Source organism: Theropithecus gelada, chromosome 10 (assembly GCF_003255815.1).
Source record: "Theropithecus gelada isolate Dixy chromosome 10, Tgel_1.0, whole genome shotgun sequence".
Lineage (NCBI taxonomy): Eukaryota > Metazoa > Chordata > Mammalia > Primates > Cercopithecidae > Theropithecus > Theropithecus gelada.
The window spans coordinates 96,253,724-96,270,927 of record NC_037678.1 but is presented as its reverse complement, the minus strand read 5'-3'; the positions used below and the strand labels follow the sequence as shown (position 1 = coordinate 96,270,927).

Sequence of the window (17,204 nt, the reverse complement as noted above, 5' to 3'; positions counted from 1 at the left end):
GGGAGTGGGCCTCCACCCAGAGTCTGGAAGGAAGGAGAAGACCACGCCAGGATGTAGAACTTGCGACTTTTCGAGGGACAGGCAGAGAGCGGAGTCATTGTCCCTTCCCTTCTTTCCTCCCCTCCATCCTAGAATGGGGTGGGGTGGGGTGGGGTGGGCTGGAGAGAAGAGAGGAGAAGGAGGTGACCAAGGGGACTGCAGCTGGGAGGGCGGTAACCAAGGGGAGGGGAACTGGTGGCGTCCCCATCTCGCGGGTTCCGGAACGGCGACGCGCCGGCGCCCAGCTGATTGGAGCCCTTCAGGCCTCCCGCGCCCGACCGACAGCCCAATCCTATAAAGCTTCCTCTAAGCTGGGCCCTCCGCAAACCGGATCCAGAGAGGTTCGTGCCTTGCTTGCTAAGGAACCATGACCGGCCGGGATGAGCTGTCCGACGGGCGCACTAGCAGCAGGGCGCTGGTGCCTGGCGGTTCCCCCAGGGGCTCGCGCCCCCGGGGCTTCGCCATCACGGACCTGCTGGGCTTGGAGGCCGAGCTGCCTGTGCCCGCCGGCCCGGGACAGGGATCCAGCTGCGAGGGTCCGGCGGCAGCGCCGTGCCTAGGCCCGGGGCTTGACCGCTCCAGCCTCGCGCGTGGGGCCCTTCCGCTGGGACTCGGCCTCCTCTGCGGCTTCGGCACGCAGCCGCCGACGGCCGCTCGAGCGCCCTGCCTGCTCCTAGCGGACGTGCCGTTCCTGCCGCCCAGGGGCCCCGAGCCCGCTGCCCCGCAGGTCCCCAGCCGTCAGCCGCCTGCGCTCGGCCGCCAGAAGCGCAGCGAGAGCGTCTCGACGTCCGGTAATCAGGCCCGCGCTTTACGCTCCTACCCCGGTCCCCTAGGCTCTGAACCGCGCAGGGGTCACAGACCATCGCCCCACCGCGCCCCTGGCCCCAGCGTCCCAGATCTAAGCTGGGAGCCCAGAGCGAGGCCCCGTCGCTGGAGGGGCATTCGCGGAACTGCGCCGCTTGCCCCTTGCTGCATCCCAAATCCCTGCCTCTCATCCGGGGTGCTGTTCCGTTAGCGATGTGGGACCGCCATCACCTGGTTCCACCACCTGGAACCTTTTGATGAGACCCTGGGGTCTTGGCACCCCAACAACCATCTCCAGAGGGCCTTTTTTCCCCCACCGCCAGGCGCCAGTCTCGGCCTCTGGCAGCGGTGTGAATCGGGAAGGCCCGGACCTTTGTTGTTCTCCAGCAGCACCGAACAAGGTACCAGGTGGAAACTCGGGCGGAAATGATCGAATGATTGAAGGTCCTTGAAGAGCACGGGGCCTCGAGCCCTGGAACTGTCCGCCCATCGGGGTGCTGAAAAGAGAGTCCCGGGTACCTTGCTCCTCTGCCGGCGCGGCGTCCACGCAGTCCCCCGTGCAGGAGAAACAAGCAACCTGGAGGATTCATTGTAGTTACGCCTAGAGATGTGTTCCTGGCCTACCCATTTCCCCAAAGAAATCCTGGCGGGTCGCGGGGAAAGAGAAGGAAGCAATGAAATTCTATAAAGGTCAAGGGCTAAGAAAGCGAGTGGTTTTGGGTGTGGGAGAGAAAAGAAAGAATTATACAAGAAAGGGTGGACTAGCGAAGGTACGTGGTAGAACCTAGAGCTGAGCATCCAGGCAGCCAAGGCAAAAAGAATACATTGGGTCTCTGATACTAAAAGGAAGCATGTCAGATCAACAGGCAGGCACATTTTCGCTCCACTCTGAAAGGACTTTATTTCATGAGCCTCTATATAAGATAAAATGAAACTCGCTATTAGTGTCACTAAAAATGCAAAAACTGTCTTCATAGGATGGGTTCCTTCTTACAAAACCAAAGGCAGCTAAATCCTACTCTGGCGGCGTTTCTGAAAGTCTGGAGCAGAGCTGTCCAAGAGAAATGCAATGTGATTACATGTTTGATGGAAATTTCTCACAGTCACATTAAAAGTGAAATGAATCTAAATACTATGTTTTAACCCAACAATGATCACAAATATTATCATTTTACACATAATCGATACAAAAATATTTTACTTTTTAGGAGCACTAAGTCTTCTAACTCCACTGAGTGATTTATGTTTACAGCATGTCTTGATCTGACTGGCCACATTTCTTGTGCTCGATAACCTTATGTGTCTCATGTCTCATAGGTTGGACAGTCCAATACAGAATGTTTTCATCCAAGTCAGGTTTCTGGTGAACTAATTGATGGATGAGTAAAACTAGTATTATTTAGTTATTTTTGCCTTTATTCATTTTAAAAATATTTTGAGGCAATTATACTTTCTAGCAATGAATCTCACAATAGTTCTAACCTTCTTTTCCATCTGGACTTTTTGATATAATGGGTATAAAAAGATAAAGCACAGTGGAATGGTTCTTGAATTTTCAAGGGCAACTACAAATCATCTGAGCACACTTGTCAAGAATGAGCCTCCTAGACCCTACCTCCAAGGATTCTGATTTGGTGCATCAGGGAAGGGGTGCAGTTCTGACAAGCATTCTGATGTCACAAGCCCCAGACTTCCTTTGGGAAATGTTGGTGTAGAGGTTAAGATGATGAGGCTGGGGGCAGAGGGGTGGGTGTGTTTGGAAGCAGTGTGGGGACAGAAGGTGCAATCAGTAACCAAGTAGTTTTGACTTCAGATAATCTGGGATTTGAATTATCAACTTCACCATTTACTAACTGTGTGATCTTGGGCAAATTACTTAACCATTCTGTGCCTCAGTTTCCTCATCTGTAAAAACAGGATGATAATGATAGCAGTCATTTTGGTGTTTTATTATTATATTAAGAATACTTGAGATAATGTATGGACAGTGTTAAGCACAGAACCTGGGATCTAGTAGGCACTAAAAATGCTAGTTCATATTGTTAACTACTCAAATACCCAAGAGGTTCATAACTTCAATCCTCACATTAAAATCCAGGAAATAGAGGGCAGAATATGATCACCTTTAAAGTCCTCTTCTTCTTTTTGTGCCAGCAGATGAGGACAGCCCGTCTGAAGACAGGAATGACCTAAAGGCATCCCCCACCCTGGGCAAGAGGAAGAAGCGGCGGCACAGGTACAGGGCCAGGCAGTCCCCTCTGCCTGCCTTTCCTCGGGACACAGCCCAAGGTGTATGGCACCTGCATCTGAGAGTTTATGACCCTGCGTGATGGCAGGCCCAGGGGTCTCCTGGTTGGCAGTAGGAAGGGCACAGAAGCCATTTGGGAAGATAATTCTGCTGTTCCTAGGAGGCTGGGAAAATGCTACAATTTTGCTAGCATTTTTTTTTTTTTTTGGCAGTATTTTAAAGACAATTTTGTGGGTCTGTCAAATGGATTTTGTCAGAATGAGCTGATGGAATTCATTAAGAAAGAGCTAAAGAACTGTTTTTGTTTGAATGAAATTTCTGGACTTTACATCAGCTAATCATTCAGAGGTGGGGTGTTCCATTATCATGAGGTGGCTTCTAGGGTGTGAACAGCAGGGGAAGTAGGCACGGTGGTCCTTAAGGCCAGGGAGGCTGCTGTCCCCAGGGGACACGTGCCCACGTGTGTGTTTTGGGGTCCTTGCAGGACAGTTTTCACTGCTCACCAGCTGGAAGAGCTGGAGAAGGCGTTCAGCGAGGCCCACTACCCTGATGTGTATGCCCGAGAAATGCTGGCTGTGAAAACTGAGCTCCCTGAAGACCGGATACAGGTGTCTGGGGTCCCTATTCTCCTTTCCAAAGACACTGCAGAGAACGTGTCATTCCCACATTCAGTGAGCCAATCAGCAGTCCCTTCTCTACAGCCAACACTCTCCCTTTGCACAGAAACTCCCTTAGCTGAAGGCACCACAAGAGCATGTCCCTGTGACCCTCATGCCTTTTTTCATTTTATTATTATTTAGTATCAAATCATTCTTTAAAATCACACGATAGTGTGTGCTGCAACTAGAAACTATATAAAGATATGTCAATGAAAAAAAAATACTGCCTCTCCATCTCAAACCCTGAAAGAAATCAACATAAATGCCTGAGAAGACCCTTCTCCACTTTGTGGAGTATATTATCTGCCCCTGAATATGGATGTGCATACACACATCTACCTGCATATGTACACACGCTGACATGCATACACAGAATTTTGCTCTTGGTTTTGTCAGAATATATGTCACTAACTATTTTTTAACAACTACACCGGAGTTCATAATAGTCTTTTATTAACATAATGTTTTTAATGAGAAATATCACCAGCATCCCAAGAGTCTAAGCTTGGAAGGAGCCATTGCCCCAGTGAACTCTTTCCAATCAATGAGAAAAAGCAGGAAACACTGTAGTTGACCTCTTCACACAATGTGGGAAAAGGGAGTTTGATTATTTAGTTTTTTTCATTCCTGACTCTATGGAAACTTCAGTGGACTTGGTCACGCGTGTCCCTACCGCGCTGAATGCCCGTGAGTCCGGACCGCACATGGGCGCCGCTGGGGGCTCCTGGGCGCGCTCCCTGGGGGCGGCTGGTTGGCCCTCGGGAGCTATTTCCTTCAGAAATAGCATGGGATCATGCTCGGGAGAGAAGCTCCGAGCCCAGGGACGCCGCCTCCGCTCCTCCAGGCGCCTCTCTTCACTGTCTCTTCTGTGTGCTCTCTGCTTCTCCTGCCTCCAATCAGGTCTGGTTTCAAAACCGCAGGGCCAAGTGGCGCAAGCGGGAGAAGCGCTGGGGCGGCAGCAGCGTGATGGCCGAGTACGGGCTGTACGGGGCGATGGTGCGCCACTGCATCCCGCTGCCCGACTCCGTGCTCAACTCCGCCGAGGGTGGCATGCTGGGCTCCTGCGCGCCCTGGCTCCTGGGTAAGGAAGGGTCCCCGGGAGTGCACTGCTCGAGGTGTTGTAGGAGGTGGGGGAATCCCCGGGGGAATCCCCACCGAGGCAGCCATTTCCAAAGCAAAGCAACGTCAGTTTACTGAGATGCAGGTCCAGAACCGTTCTTATTATTTTTAATTAATAACAAAGCTTGCAGCATCTGAACGGTTGCCTCATTTTTCACAGAGATTGTCTAGGCTGTGTGGAAGTCTCACCGGGCTATGCATGCTAAATAATTTGGGATTTAAGGGTGAAATGACATCACTGCATTATGTGAAATATGTTTCCCAAGTGTTGAATGCTGTTAGAATTTTTAGAAACCGTACAATTTAGGGCACTTGGTAGTAGGAAACAGGGCGGTGCTGAGCAGCGACCCCTAGAGACAGTGAGCCCCTCCATCTGAGTCAGGAGAGCTGGCCCCGGGCTTGGTTCTGTCATGAACAACCTGCCGAGTGGCTTTTCTGTCCCTTGGATTTTTGGTGCTTCAACAGTCTCCGCTGCTGAGGTCCAAACTTCGCTGTTGGGCACTCTCAGGATGCTCCACCCTTGTTGCCCTGTTTGCTGTTGCCAGAAACCAGCAGGCAGGGATCGCAGATTGTGGGAATGAGTCACAGATGAGTACCTCCGGGCATGGGGGGACTAGTTAGGAGGATCATGGTGGCATTTTAGGTTTAGATGGAGGAAGTTTTTTGCTCACCGAACAGTTTTTGAACAGCTACCAAGCTGCCCTATGCTGGGCACTGGAGGTTCCAATCATAGATATGTCTCGACTTTGCTCTCAAGGACTGAAACAATAGAGGGAGCATTGTGGGCAGTGACCCAAGCCGGCTCATCTGAAATTACACAAGCAGGTGGGGAGGTGGCTTACTGGCATCCACTAGACCGCAGCCTTGGGGAAAGTGGGCCCAATGCCAATCACTGTCATCCAAAACACCTTTGCTGGATGTGACCCGGGGTCAGACACCTGCTTTAAACCCCTAAGGTGGGAGTTACCTACCTGCCTTTCCTATAGGCCCCAGAGATAGGCACTGACAAGGACAATTCTAGTGGGATTTAGAGAACAATAAGGACATTTACTTCATTGCTGAATTTAAATTTATATTTTTATTTTTTCCTTTATTTATTTTTTTTTTTGCAAGGGATGCATAAAAAATCCATGGGGATGATAAGGAAGCCAGGAAGTGAAGATAAGTTGGCAGGACTCTGGGGCTCTGACCACTTCAAAGAAGGTTCTAGCCAGAGTGAGTCAGGACCACAGAGAGGCTCGGATAAAGTGAGCCCTGAGCATGGCTTGGAAGATGTGGCTATTGACCTCTCCAGCTCTGCCCGGCAGGAGACCAAGAAAGTGCACCCTGGGGCTGGTGCTCAAGGAGGCTCCAACTCCATGGCACTGGAGGGGCCCCAGCCAGGGAAAGTGGAAGCCGTATGAGACCCACAGGTCCCACCGTCAAAGGCTGAAAATGTGCATATTCCTCACTGGCATTTTCCAAAAGATAAAAATGGTCCAAGACATATACTCTCAGTTTGATTTTCTTCTGACACTGTCAAGATAAAATGCAATGCCACTTGCTTTAAGAGGACAGATGAGTGACCTAGGGAAAATTCTATTTCATTCTAGAATGGAAACGGTTCCTTAATGACACTTTAACCAGTTAATTTGGTGCAAAACTTTTGATTCTCTTTTGTAGCTTGAGCAGGGAGGACCCGAAGTTCAAAAATGATTTCACTGCTGGGCATCATTTGAGATGTGTGGTTCAATGTGCTATACAGATGAACAGGTTAGGTCTGATGTCCTCATTCTCAATTAGGAAATATAAAATTCTTTAATCTCCAGAAGAATCTGATATCATTATAGTGAAGACTCCATACAGACACATGAGTGAATTATATTGTCTTTACCTTGAACTTGGCCTTGGATATTTCAATTTTCTTGTTACGGGGTAATTTACGTTTTCCTGAGTGTCACTTGATAGGCTATTTATATTGGAACTCAAAGAAAGCCATACTCTGGGCGTTTCTGCATTTCCTTCAAAAATAGCATGGGATCACATTTAAACAATTGTTGGATAGCTGGAAACAGTGTTTTTAGGTCACACCAGGCTTTTGGTCTTTTACAATTTTTGATTGAAAGCACTTTAGTGACTTGGATTTTGTAAATGTTTCCTTTCCTGCGTTTCCTTTGCCATTTCTTTATTATTTAAAAATAAACATTTTGTGGTGTGTTTGCTTCTCAAGGCACTCCCTCTATTACACACATGCACATCTCCACTATCTCTGATCCCAGCCAGACTCTCCCTTCACCCCTTCTCAATCTGGGGACACGTGACACATTTTATTTATTCTTCAGGCTGCAGCTCTTATCATGTGTTGCTTTGTCAACTCCTCTGGGGCAGCAGCTGTGTCTGACTCACTCTTTGGAGTTCAGAGTCCAGAGAGATACCTTCTAGTTGATGGGAAAATGTGGTGCTTCGTGAAGAAGGAAGGGCAGTGCAAGGAAAGTGTGGAGCTGCTCATTGTGAGGGCTTTCTCTGGGAACTGGCACAGTGATCTGTCAGGCCAGGCTTGGTGGTCCCATCTCTGCAGGTAAGAAAGCAGAAGCTCTCTCCCTTTGGCCAATTTTTCTCATTCTATGCTAGTTCCATACTGTTGGAAAAATTAAACATCACCAATTCCTTTCTGTAGCAACAGAAAATGATGAGCCCTGTGTTCTTGTATTAATTCTGGCTACTAGAGATCATAACTGAGGCCTGAGACTGCATCCATAATGAGCAGTTGGCATGAACTCTGGAAGTTCTTCTGTCTTTCCTGTTTAGAGACAGCAGCCCTGGCTCCGGGCTCTGGGGCCACACAGGTTCTGCCTCCCAGAAGGTTCTCAACACGTTTCCTCATGTTTACTCCTTGGTTGTTGCTTCCATCCCTCGTCCTTAGCTTATCCAGGATTGAGTTTGGGAGAGGGAACCAGTAAGCTGTGCAACTTATATACATCACACTTAGACAATACAGGCAGCCACTAAAATTGTAACAGTAAGCCCTATTTATTAATGTGAAATGATGCTGACAAAATATTGCTGAGTAAAAAAATCCCTAAATAAAAGAACAAAGATAGAAATAAACAAATATGTAAGGCAGAATGAAAATGAAATAAATAACCTTGACAACTGGTTCTGCATACAAAATATACAAGTAGTGGACAAATCTCTGTGTAATGTTACAAAGGAAAAGGAGAAAATAGGAAGTGGCACAAGACAAAGGGGCTAGAAGCACTAAAGTAAAAATGGAAGGATGCTTTCTTAACATAAGGAACTCTCTTCAATATGGCAGACTAATATTTTATAATGTATACATACTTACACGTGTGTATATATACACATATAATGTAAGAGCATAGTCTTTGAGGAGACTTTGCCACCTCTAGCCATGTGACCTTGGATGGGTTACACTACCTTTCTGATCTGTCGGTTTTTCAACTGTAAAATGGGGATAACAGCAGAACACTCGTTTTTCTGAAGATTAAATGAGATGACATGAATAATGTACTTGGCTCAGTTTCTGGTGTAACTGAGGAAGGAACAAATTAAATATTTAACTATTATTACTGTCATTATTGGCATTTCTATTAATGTCACAATTCAAGTGAGGAAGTTTGTTATCATTATTTGACAATATGGGACCAACAAAAGAAATCATGGAATATTAGCTTGTTGGAATGGTCTGCAACAACAACTCAAGAAGAACTCTAGGAACACAGCAAAATGTCACCCTCAGAGCAGGGCCCGGTGTGTCACTGGGCTGCTCTCTCTCTCTGGCTGTGCAAGGACCAGGAGCTCAACTGACCACGCCCCACAGAGGGCCACCACTGTCCTGTGTGACTAGAGTCTGGGGATAAGGACTTTGAGCTGCTCAGGAACATCATCAGGAATCCAGGACTCAAGCTTGTGCCCGCAAGGTCACTGGAGGCTCCTGAAGTCCAGACATCACAGTGGAGACCACTTACGGCCACACTTCATCAAGGAGTAAACCCCCACCGGCAAGCAGAGCCCCCTCTCACTCCTCAGTGGTCAGCGCTGCATGTCATGCTGGGGCCTAAGCCAGTCGTCACCAGCCAGGTGGGCAGAATTCCTTGTTTGGTTTAGTCCAATCAAAATTCACCTCTGGGCCTGGGTTGTGGCCAGCCCCTGCTCTTTTGCCCGTTAACTAATGTAATTTGGCCCCTTTCAACAGACAAGAAGGAAAGGGGTATGACTGCTGACCAACCAACCAACCAATAGGTCATCCCTATACAGGAGATAAAGTAGTGTGTGTGTGATATTAAGAGAGAAAACAAGAAACGTGTGCAGAAAGATGAAAAAATAGACGAAAATTCTTTAAAATATTCATAAAATTTTTCAGATCATGGACAAATGGATACTTTGAATTTTTAAATATGTTCTAAGTTTTGTAAAATTCGTATGTAAAAATAAAATAATTTTTATTATTAACATTATTAAAATATTAACACCACTTTCTCAATATAGGGTTAAATTCACATGAGACAAAAATGCTTTTAAAAATATCGTGTGAAAGTTTTTCAGGATAAAGAGTTCACATCTTGCCAGTGACTCCTGCGTGGTTTTCACAGTGCCCGTCTGAGGATGAAGAGACCAGCAGGATTTTACACGTGGTCCTGTCAGCCCTTACTCAAATCCCGCAGCACGTCAGATTGGAATCTGGCCACAGACTGACAGTAGGACTGAATTGTTTCCAGTTTTCAAAACTGTTTGCCAGCTGAAATGCGGCTGATAAAATCTAAAAGGAGATTTCAAAAAATTACAATTTTAGTAAGGCGAATTTGAAAACATTCCGAATAGGAACCAGTGTTAACACTCCTGTCTCTGTAGCAGCAGGAGGCAGCAGCTCAGGACTTGAGGACATTCATGAATTAAGGTGATATTTTCAGAAATGACAGAAGAACAAGATATAACAAATAATGCTTTTTCCTTAGGTTTAATCATATAAAAACAATATATGCAAACACAAATTGTTTTCTGTGGCCAATGAATCATGTTTAAATTCATGATCCTTTTGCATTCTCAGAGGATGAGACATTGGGCTGCAGAGAAATGAAATGAACCTGCTAAGCCGATTGTCAAATGGATGAGAAACTCGGAGCCAAGGATCGGGAAAACACCCTTAAAGAACGAGGTGATGACTGAGTCTGTCCCAGGCCAGTGCTTTGATAAGGCTGTGATCATCACAGCGGGATAGTATTGGCTCAGGGGGAAGAATGGACCCATGCAGCAGGAAAAGGAGCAGGCAGCACACATAGTGTGGACACAAAGCTGGTGTGGCTGACACCCGGGGAGGGCTGGCTTTTTGGTAAGTTACTGGGACAACTGTTTGTCCATATGGGAAAACATACAATTGGACCTGTACTTCACACCTTACAGGAAAACACTTCCAAGTGGATTAAAGACATGGTGTATATGTTTGGTGTGTGAAAGGCTAAACTATAAAGCTTTCAGATGTTTTGATTTAGAAGATCCTTCAATTCTCCCCAAACTGTGGCTTAAAACAATCATTTTAAGCTCACAATTGTGTGCATCTATTTCAGCTAGGTTCGCCAAGCCACAGTCTCTTATTCTCTCTCAGCCCCACCTTCCCCTCTCTTTCTACCTACATATATACAAGAGTTGTTGAGAAATGCTCTCGGTTTTCCAGTGCAAACTTCTGCTCCTGGAGGCTCCTGTTCACTGGACTTTGCAGGAGACACACAGGCTCCCCAAACCCTGCTGTGGTGCCTGATGACCTTCAGCTGAACCCTGTAATGCTGCTAAAGTCTGCCCCTCTGGAGAAGTGCTCAGGTAGCATTGTTCTGCCTCAGGAAGCATGCCAATTTTCCTGTGTCATCCTCGATGATCACTGCTACCAGACTTGCCCCCTGCAGGGCACCCTGATGTGCAAGGAATTCAACAACCTGGGAGTTGAAAGCGTTGGTCTTCCAAGTTCAGCGTGTGCTTTCCTGTATCTGTTATCAGCTGATGAGAATAAACCTGCAGTCATGACAGCTAGGTCCAAGTGACAGGTGCAGAAAACTGCTCTTACAGAAATGCCCCTCCTTATTTAAGAGGCTTTGTCTATCACTCGGAACTGCTTCTACGCAAGATTATCTGTTGAAAGGGAAATGTCATACCAGGGCATTGTTCTGACTTTTCTGGACTTCCTCAACCCAAAATGCCTTGAAGAAAAAAAAAAAAAAAAGACACTGAGGGTTAGGGGAGGGTCTTACTCTGTCTCCAGGCTGGAGTGCAGTGGCACGATCATAGCTCACTGCAACCTCTACCTCCTGGGCTCAAGTGATCCTCCCACCTCAGCCTCCCGTGTTGCTAGGATTACAGCGTGAACCACTGCCCCAGCTACTTCCAGCTCTTAAGAGTTCACCCCAGGCTGGCTCCCCTTTTCCCCTCTTTCCATCATGAGTGACACACAGGCATCCCCTTCGGCCAGCGTGGCTGACCTGCGTCTGCCTGGGCGCTCAGCTAGGCACCCATGTGAGTTCACAGCCTGAAATTTTAAGCGGAAGAGTTTCTGTGCTTTTCTGCCCTGGTCCCTCTTACTGACCCTCTAAGTCACCAGCCGTGGTCGTCTCCTCTTTGACCCCTGATCTCAACCCGGGTTTTGAAATGTGTTTGTTCACGTAATTGTCTGTTACCCACCCTTCCTGTCATTGCAGAATCTGTTGTCTCATACTGACATTTTAGGACTTTTTTTCACTTTCTTCTGTTGAAGATCGCCTACTAAAAAGGAGTACTTCCTCCTTTTCATTCTTTCTTTATAAGAATTACATTTTAATAGATAAATTAAAATTGTATATATTTATGGTGTAAGACATAATGTTTTGGAATGTGTATACATTGTGGAAGGACTAAATCCAGGTAATTAACATAGCATTACCTCACATAATTTTTGTGTGTGTGTGGTGTGAACACTTAAAATCTACCCCTTTGGTGATTTCGAGTATGTAACACATTGTTAGTAACTATAGTCACCGTGTATACAGAACTTAAACTCATTCCTCCTGCAGAACTGAATTTTTTTGTCCTTTGACCAGCCAGGTTGCCTCTTTTCTATTTCCCTCTTTAACACAGTCAATTTTGTGCAGTAACTAAACTGGGAAGTGGAGGAGATTCTGGGATCTCCTTTACTGTCCCATTAGGGAGCCCTTGGAGGGCCAGAGATTCCATAACAATGACCAAGGTGAAGCCAAATACTGCACAGGAGTGTGTGTGTGCAGGGGTTTGGGGGGCGGCATTCCTTTTCCCAAGTAATGCAATGAGTCTTGCAAGAAATTCCTGCATGGTACACTTCTCTGCCCCGATCACATCTCCTCAAATATCTCTTACTCCGGCCATTGCCACAGCAACTGGTCTTGCTTCCTGCTGTTAAATTCAGTTTAGTCTAAAGCTGCCTCCTTACATATTTAAGTCTGGCCAACAGGTTTCTTTGTACATAGTAAACTATAACCTAACTGGATGTGTAAACAGGCTGTAACCTACTCTCGTGCCAATCACTGAGATTTTGGCCAATCACAGTGGGCCAACTGTTCAAACCATGTTCAAATAAGACATCAAGCTGTAACCAGTCCAACTGTTTCTGTACCTCACTTCCATTTTCTGTGTGTGACTTTCCTTTTTCTGTTCGTGAATCTTCTTTGGCCATGTGGCAGCACTGGTGCCTCTCTGAACCTATTCCCGTTCAGGGCTGCCCAATTCACAAATCATCCTTTACTCAATTAAACTCTGTTACATTTAGTTTGCCTAAGATTTTTCTTTTAACACTGCCCTGGGGCTTCTCTGACTTTGAGATGTGGACGTCTTAGGTACTCCTGCTTGGTACTTCCAACTATGGACCCTGAAGGCCTTCCTAGAAGAAGTCCATAGCACACACAAGGCAGTCCGTGACCAGTCAGGGGAGTTCTTGTGATAAATTCTCTCTTTTGCCTCTGTGATGGAGACCTCTGAAGTCATTCTACGCAGCAACATGAAGATCTGGGTGGCACCCAGCCCTGGTTGCCCTTGGCGTGACAGACTGGAGAAGGAACACTTGCTGGGCATTCTGCCCGTCCCCTCTCCCACTCCTCAGTCCTGCATCCTCTCCCAAATCAAGGCACCTGCCCACAAGCCCACAAGACTGGGAGCAGGAGTGGGACAGGTTGCCATGGCCAACAACCCCAGCCATGACTGAATGCATCACAGAATCTGAAAGAACTATTATGACCTAAAGTTCCATCTGTACACACAAACTGGTTTTACCGAGTTCAGTTTTGTAAACAAAGTTTGAATCCAGTGAAGTAGCCACTTTTGTGGATTTAGATGATATACAGTCCCTGCCCCAATTTAAAAAATGATTTTGGGATTTCTTATATATGGCCTGAAAATACTATGAGGGTCAATTTTTCAGTTTCCCCTTGTATTTCCATCAATTTTTGCTCATATTTTTGGAGTTGTATTATTAGGTGTCTGTAAGTTAAGAACTTCTAGATCTTCCTGGTGAACATTTATCATACAAAGTTTCCCCTTTTAACTTTTTTTTGCATTTTGTCTTACTGTGCATTTTGTCTGATATTTAATTCATATTTATTTGGTAAATATTTTCTATACTTTTACTATCAACCTTTCTAAATATGTTTTAGGTTTAGGTTTGTCTCTTGAGGAGTATGTAGTTGAGATTTTGAAAATCCGTTCCAAAAATCTTTTCTTTAACTAGAGAATTTACTCCATTTATATCAATTATAATTGTTGACATTTAAATTTTATTTTAACAAATTTATTTTTTGTATTTGCAAATGTTTTTTACCCTTTCTTTTAAGTCTATTTCTCCTTTTTTCATTTTTTAAACTGCTCAGTTTTCTTACCCCTTGTCTCCCTCTACTAGATTACAAGGTATATATTCTGCTTCTATTTGTGGTTAATCTAGAAAATTTGACATGCGTATTGATGTAAATGTAAAACTGTCCTGAACATTTGAGGAATTATAGGATGCTACTTTTGATTTCTTAATTACTTTCTACACTCTTGTTCAGGACTTTTCTTTTACCTTGTTTTTTTCTTAACCCCATGATGCAGGCGTTATTGCTATAATTTCATATCACTAATGTTTCTTTAGATTTACCCACAAGTGTAACAATTTCCTTGCTCACTGTCCTTCCATTGCAGGCACACCACCCTTATTATCCTCATTTGGGGGATAATTTTTCTTCTTCTGGAAATAATCCTGAAGTAATAGGGTGAAAAGCCTATTAGTTTTTGTTTGTCTGAAAACGTATTTTGTGCTTGTTCTTGAAAGATGATTTCGCTATTCAAAGTTGACAATTATTTTCCTGAAATACCTTAAAGATTTTACTCAGCTGTCAGCTGTCAGTCTAAACACCATTCCTGTGTAGGTAATCTGTCTTCACTCTCTGACTTTTTAAAGACTTGCTGCTTATCTTTGGTTCGTGACAGTTTCGCAATCATGTGTTGAGGTGCTGCTTTCATTTTTATTTAGGTCAATTGGAATTTGTGTACTTCCTGAGTCCGAGTATTGTCTTTCATTAATTCTAGAAGTGTTGCAGCTTTTAATTCATTGAATATTTCCTCTCCCCATTCTCTCCTTCTAAAACTCCAAATGTTTTTATCTTTGTGTGTGCGCGTATGTGCATGTGTGTGTGGTGTGTGTGCATGTACTGTGTGCGTGCGCGTGTGGTATATGTGTGGTGTGTGCATGTGTTTGGTGTGTGTGTGGTGTGTGTGTACACACGTGTGTGTGTGTGACTGCGTGCGTGTGTGTGCACGTTTGCTCACAAGTGTGTGTGTGGTGTATGTGAGCACATGTGTGTGTGAGCATGCCCATGTGTGGTGTGTGTTTGGTGTGTGCGTGTGTGTGGTGTGTGCACGTGCGTATGTGTGGTGGTGTGTGCGCACGTGTGTGGGTGTGTGCCTGTGTGTGGTTTGTGTGCATATGGTGTAGTTGTGTGGGAGTGCGTGGTGTGTGAATGTTTGTGTGTTGTATGTGTGTGCGGGCACATGTGTAGTATGTGTGAGTGGATGTGTGGTGTGTGTGAAGTGTGTGTGTGGTATGTGTGATCTGTGTGTGGTGTTTGTGCATGTGTGTATTAGTGGTGTGTGCAGGTGCGTGTGGTATTTGTGACCACGTATGTGTATTGTGTTGTGTGTGTGTGCTGTGTGTATGTGGTATGTGGGGTGTGTGTGTGTTGTGTGTCTGTGTGTGCATGTATGTGGTGTGTGTGTCTGCAAGTGTGTGGTGTGTGTTAGTGATGTGTGCGTATGTGTGGTGTGTGCACGTGTGTAGTGTGTGTGGTGTGTGTGTGCGAGTGTGTGCGGTGTGGTTGTGTAGGTTTGTGTGTGGTGTGTGTGCATGCTGTGTGGTTGTGTGTGGTGCGTGCGTGATGTGTGCGTGTGTGTGGTGTGTGTGTGTGTGTGGTGTGGGTGTGGTGTGGTGCCTATGTGTGGTGTGTGCGTGTGTATGACGTGTGTAGTGTGTGTGTGTGGTGTGGGGGAGTGTGAGGGTGTTTCTGGTGTGTATGGTGTGGTATGTGGTGTGTGCGAGTGGTGTCTATGCATGTAGTGTGTGTGGTGTGTGCATGTGTGTGGCTGTGTGGTGTGTGTGCGTGCATGTGTGTGTGTCTGTGTGGTGTGTGCATGTGTGGTGTGTGCATGTGTGGTGTGCGTGGTGTCTTTGTATGTGCGCACGTGTGTGTGTTGTGTGTGGTGTGTGCGTGTGTGTGGTGTATTTGGTGTGTGCGTGTGTGTGGTGTGTGGTGGGTGTCTGTGTGTGGTGTGTGCGTGTGTGTGTGGTGTGCATGTGTGTGGTGCGTCTGTGTGTGGTGTATGTGTGGTGTGTGCGTGTGTCTGGTGTATGTGTGGTGTGTGCGTGTGTCTGGTGTATGTAAGGTGTGTCTGTGTGTGTGGTATGTGTGTTTGGTGTGTGCGTGGTGTGTGTGTGGTGTGTCCGTGTGTGTGTGGTGTGTGTGTATGTGTGTCTATCCCATGCCCCATGTCTTGCATCCTCTTTTCTAAATTTTCTTTCTTTTTTACTCTATGCTACAATTTCTATTTAATGGGAAAATTTAATTAATTCAGTTATTACTGATATGATGTATGGACATATCTCTTGATCTTATTTTATATTTCCCAACGTGCCATCCTTGCTTGTTCCTTCCCCACTCCACCCTTTCCTATTTTGTTTCTTTAAAACTGACCAATTTTTGTTCCATTTCTTTCACCAATGGTTTGGAAATCACATACTCCTTTTAGTTGTCTAAGAATTATACATAAAATTTAAACATACCAAATAAACATATGTTTCTACCACTATGTAGAGTTAGCCTGCATTTATATCGTTCCTCCACCCAGACAAAAACTTTTGCATGGCTTTACTTTACTTCTACTTCTCCCTGGTCCCCAGCCAAAAATCCTGACGGTTTCCCCAGAGCACCTTCGCAGCGCTCCCAGCTGCCCTCTCAAGCCACTTCCCAGGTCTGGCTGCCATTGTCAGAAGCTACTGGACAGGAAGTCTACCAAAACGTCAATGCCTGCTTGCACAGTAAGTCCAGGATAAAGTTAATTCTAGTTAAACTAATATGAAAAGAAAACCACAAAGGGTGTTCCTGACTATATCCGTCAGTTATAGTTTCTGCCTTGTTCCAACCTATTTGCCCGCTACCTGCCAGGGGCTCTTCCTCAGAATTTCTCTTCCACCAAGGGATTTGCATTTTCTCAATTTATTAGACCTTTAAAGGAATCTATTATCTATCTATCTATCTATCTATCTATCTATCTATCTATCTATCTATACACTTCCCGTACCCAGTCCTCGGTCTCGATGGAGTATGTATCTTTGCCCGGGCGAAGAGATTTCTCATGTCCTCATCCGGAATTCCCCTAGTTCAGGACTATCACACTGCCTTGGCCATAGTCAATCTGTGTTGATTAATTTACTAAGGAGACAAAGGCTATTCTGAGAGGGCTCATTATTAGGGAAATGCTCCTGGGCTTCCTTTGATGGCGATATGATCTTAAGGAATGCGTGAGTTCTTCTGGTTGGCTTGTCCTGTGGAAGACTTGACAGATTGCTTAGACAGGCTGGAAAGCAGCATCAGTTACAGCGCCAGGGGGCAGTGTTGGCCAGCTTTACAATTTTTCAACATTCAGCCTGGTGAGAAATTTGACTAATGCTATTAGTTCCTCATCAATAGATACACATCCTCTTGGGTCCCCGCTGGTGTTTTCAGGGCTGGGGCCATGTTTAATCTCTCTTTGGGACCCACAGAAACTGGTCCCTGAGAAAGCCATGTCCAGCCCTAGCGATCAGCACCGTTGCAGAC

At 45.8% G+C, this 17,204-nt stretch overlaps 1 protein-coding gene across 4 annotated transcripts; it reads left to right on the top strand.

Moving 5' to 3' along the window:
- The first annotated feature begins 127 nt into the window (after positions 1–127).
- Positions 128–11,675, top strand: VSX1 (visual system homeobox 1). 4 transcript variants are annotated; one of them, XR_003121510.1, is made up of 6 exons: positions 128–830; positions 3,001–3,079; positions 3,576–3,699; positions 4,651–4,831; positions 9,917–10,024; positions 10,541–11,675. XR_003121510.1 is itself a non-coding variant. In XM_025399856.1 (5 exons), the coding sequence occupies exons 1-5, from the start codon at positions 407–409 to the stop codon at positions 10,636–10,638; spliced, it is 906 nt and encodes a 301-aa protein (XP_025255641.1). In that variant the 5' UTR covers positions 128–406; the 3' UTR covers positions 10,639–11,675. The 4 variants fall into 4 exon arrangements, 3 of the variants coding, with proteins under 3 accessions (XP_025255641.1, XP_025255640.1, XP_025255642.1); XM_025399856.1 differs by lacking the exon at positions 9,917–10,024; XM_025399855.1 differs by lacking the exons at positions 9,917–10,024; positions 10,541–11,675 and adding an exon at positions 5,983–7,097.
- Positions 11,676–17,204: the final 5,529 nt, after the last annotated feature.

Bases quoted from the DNA above. Each gene is read 5' to 3' on its own strand.
- VSX1 (XM_025399855.1), top strand. From the start codon at position 407: ATGACCGGCCGGGATGAGCTGTCCGACGGGCGCACTAGCAGCAGGGCG. The intron at 3,080-3,575 runs GTACAGGGCCAG...GGGTCCTTGCAG, and splicing joins AGGAAGAAGCGGCGGCACAG to GACAGTTTTCACTGCTCACC. The intron at 3,700-4,650 runs GTGTCTGGGGTC...GCCTCCAATCAG, and splicing joins TCCCTGAAGACCGGATACAG to GTCTGGTTTCAAAACCGCAG.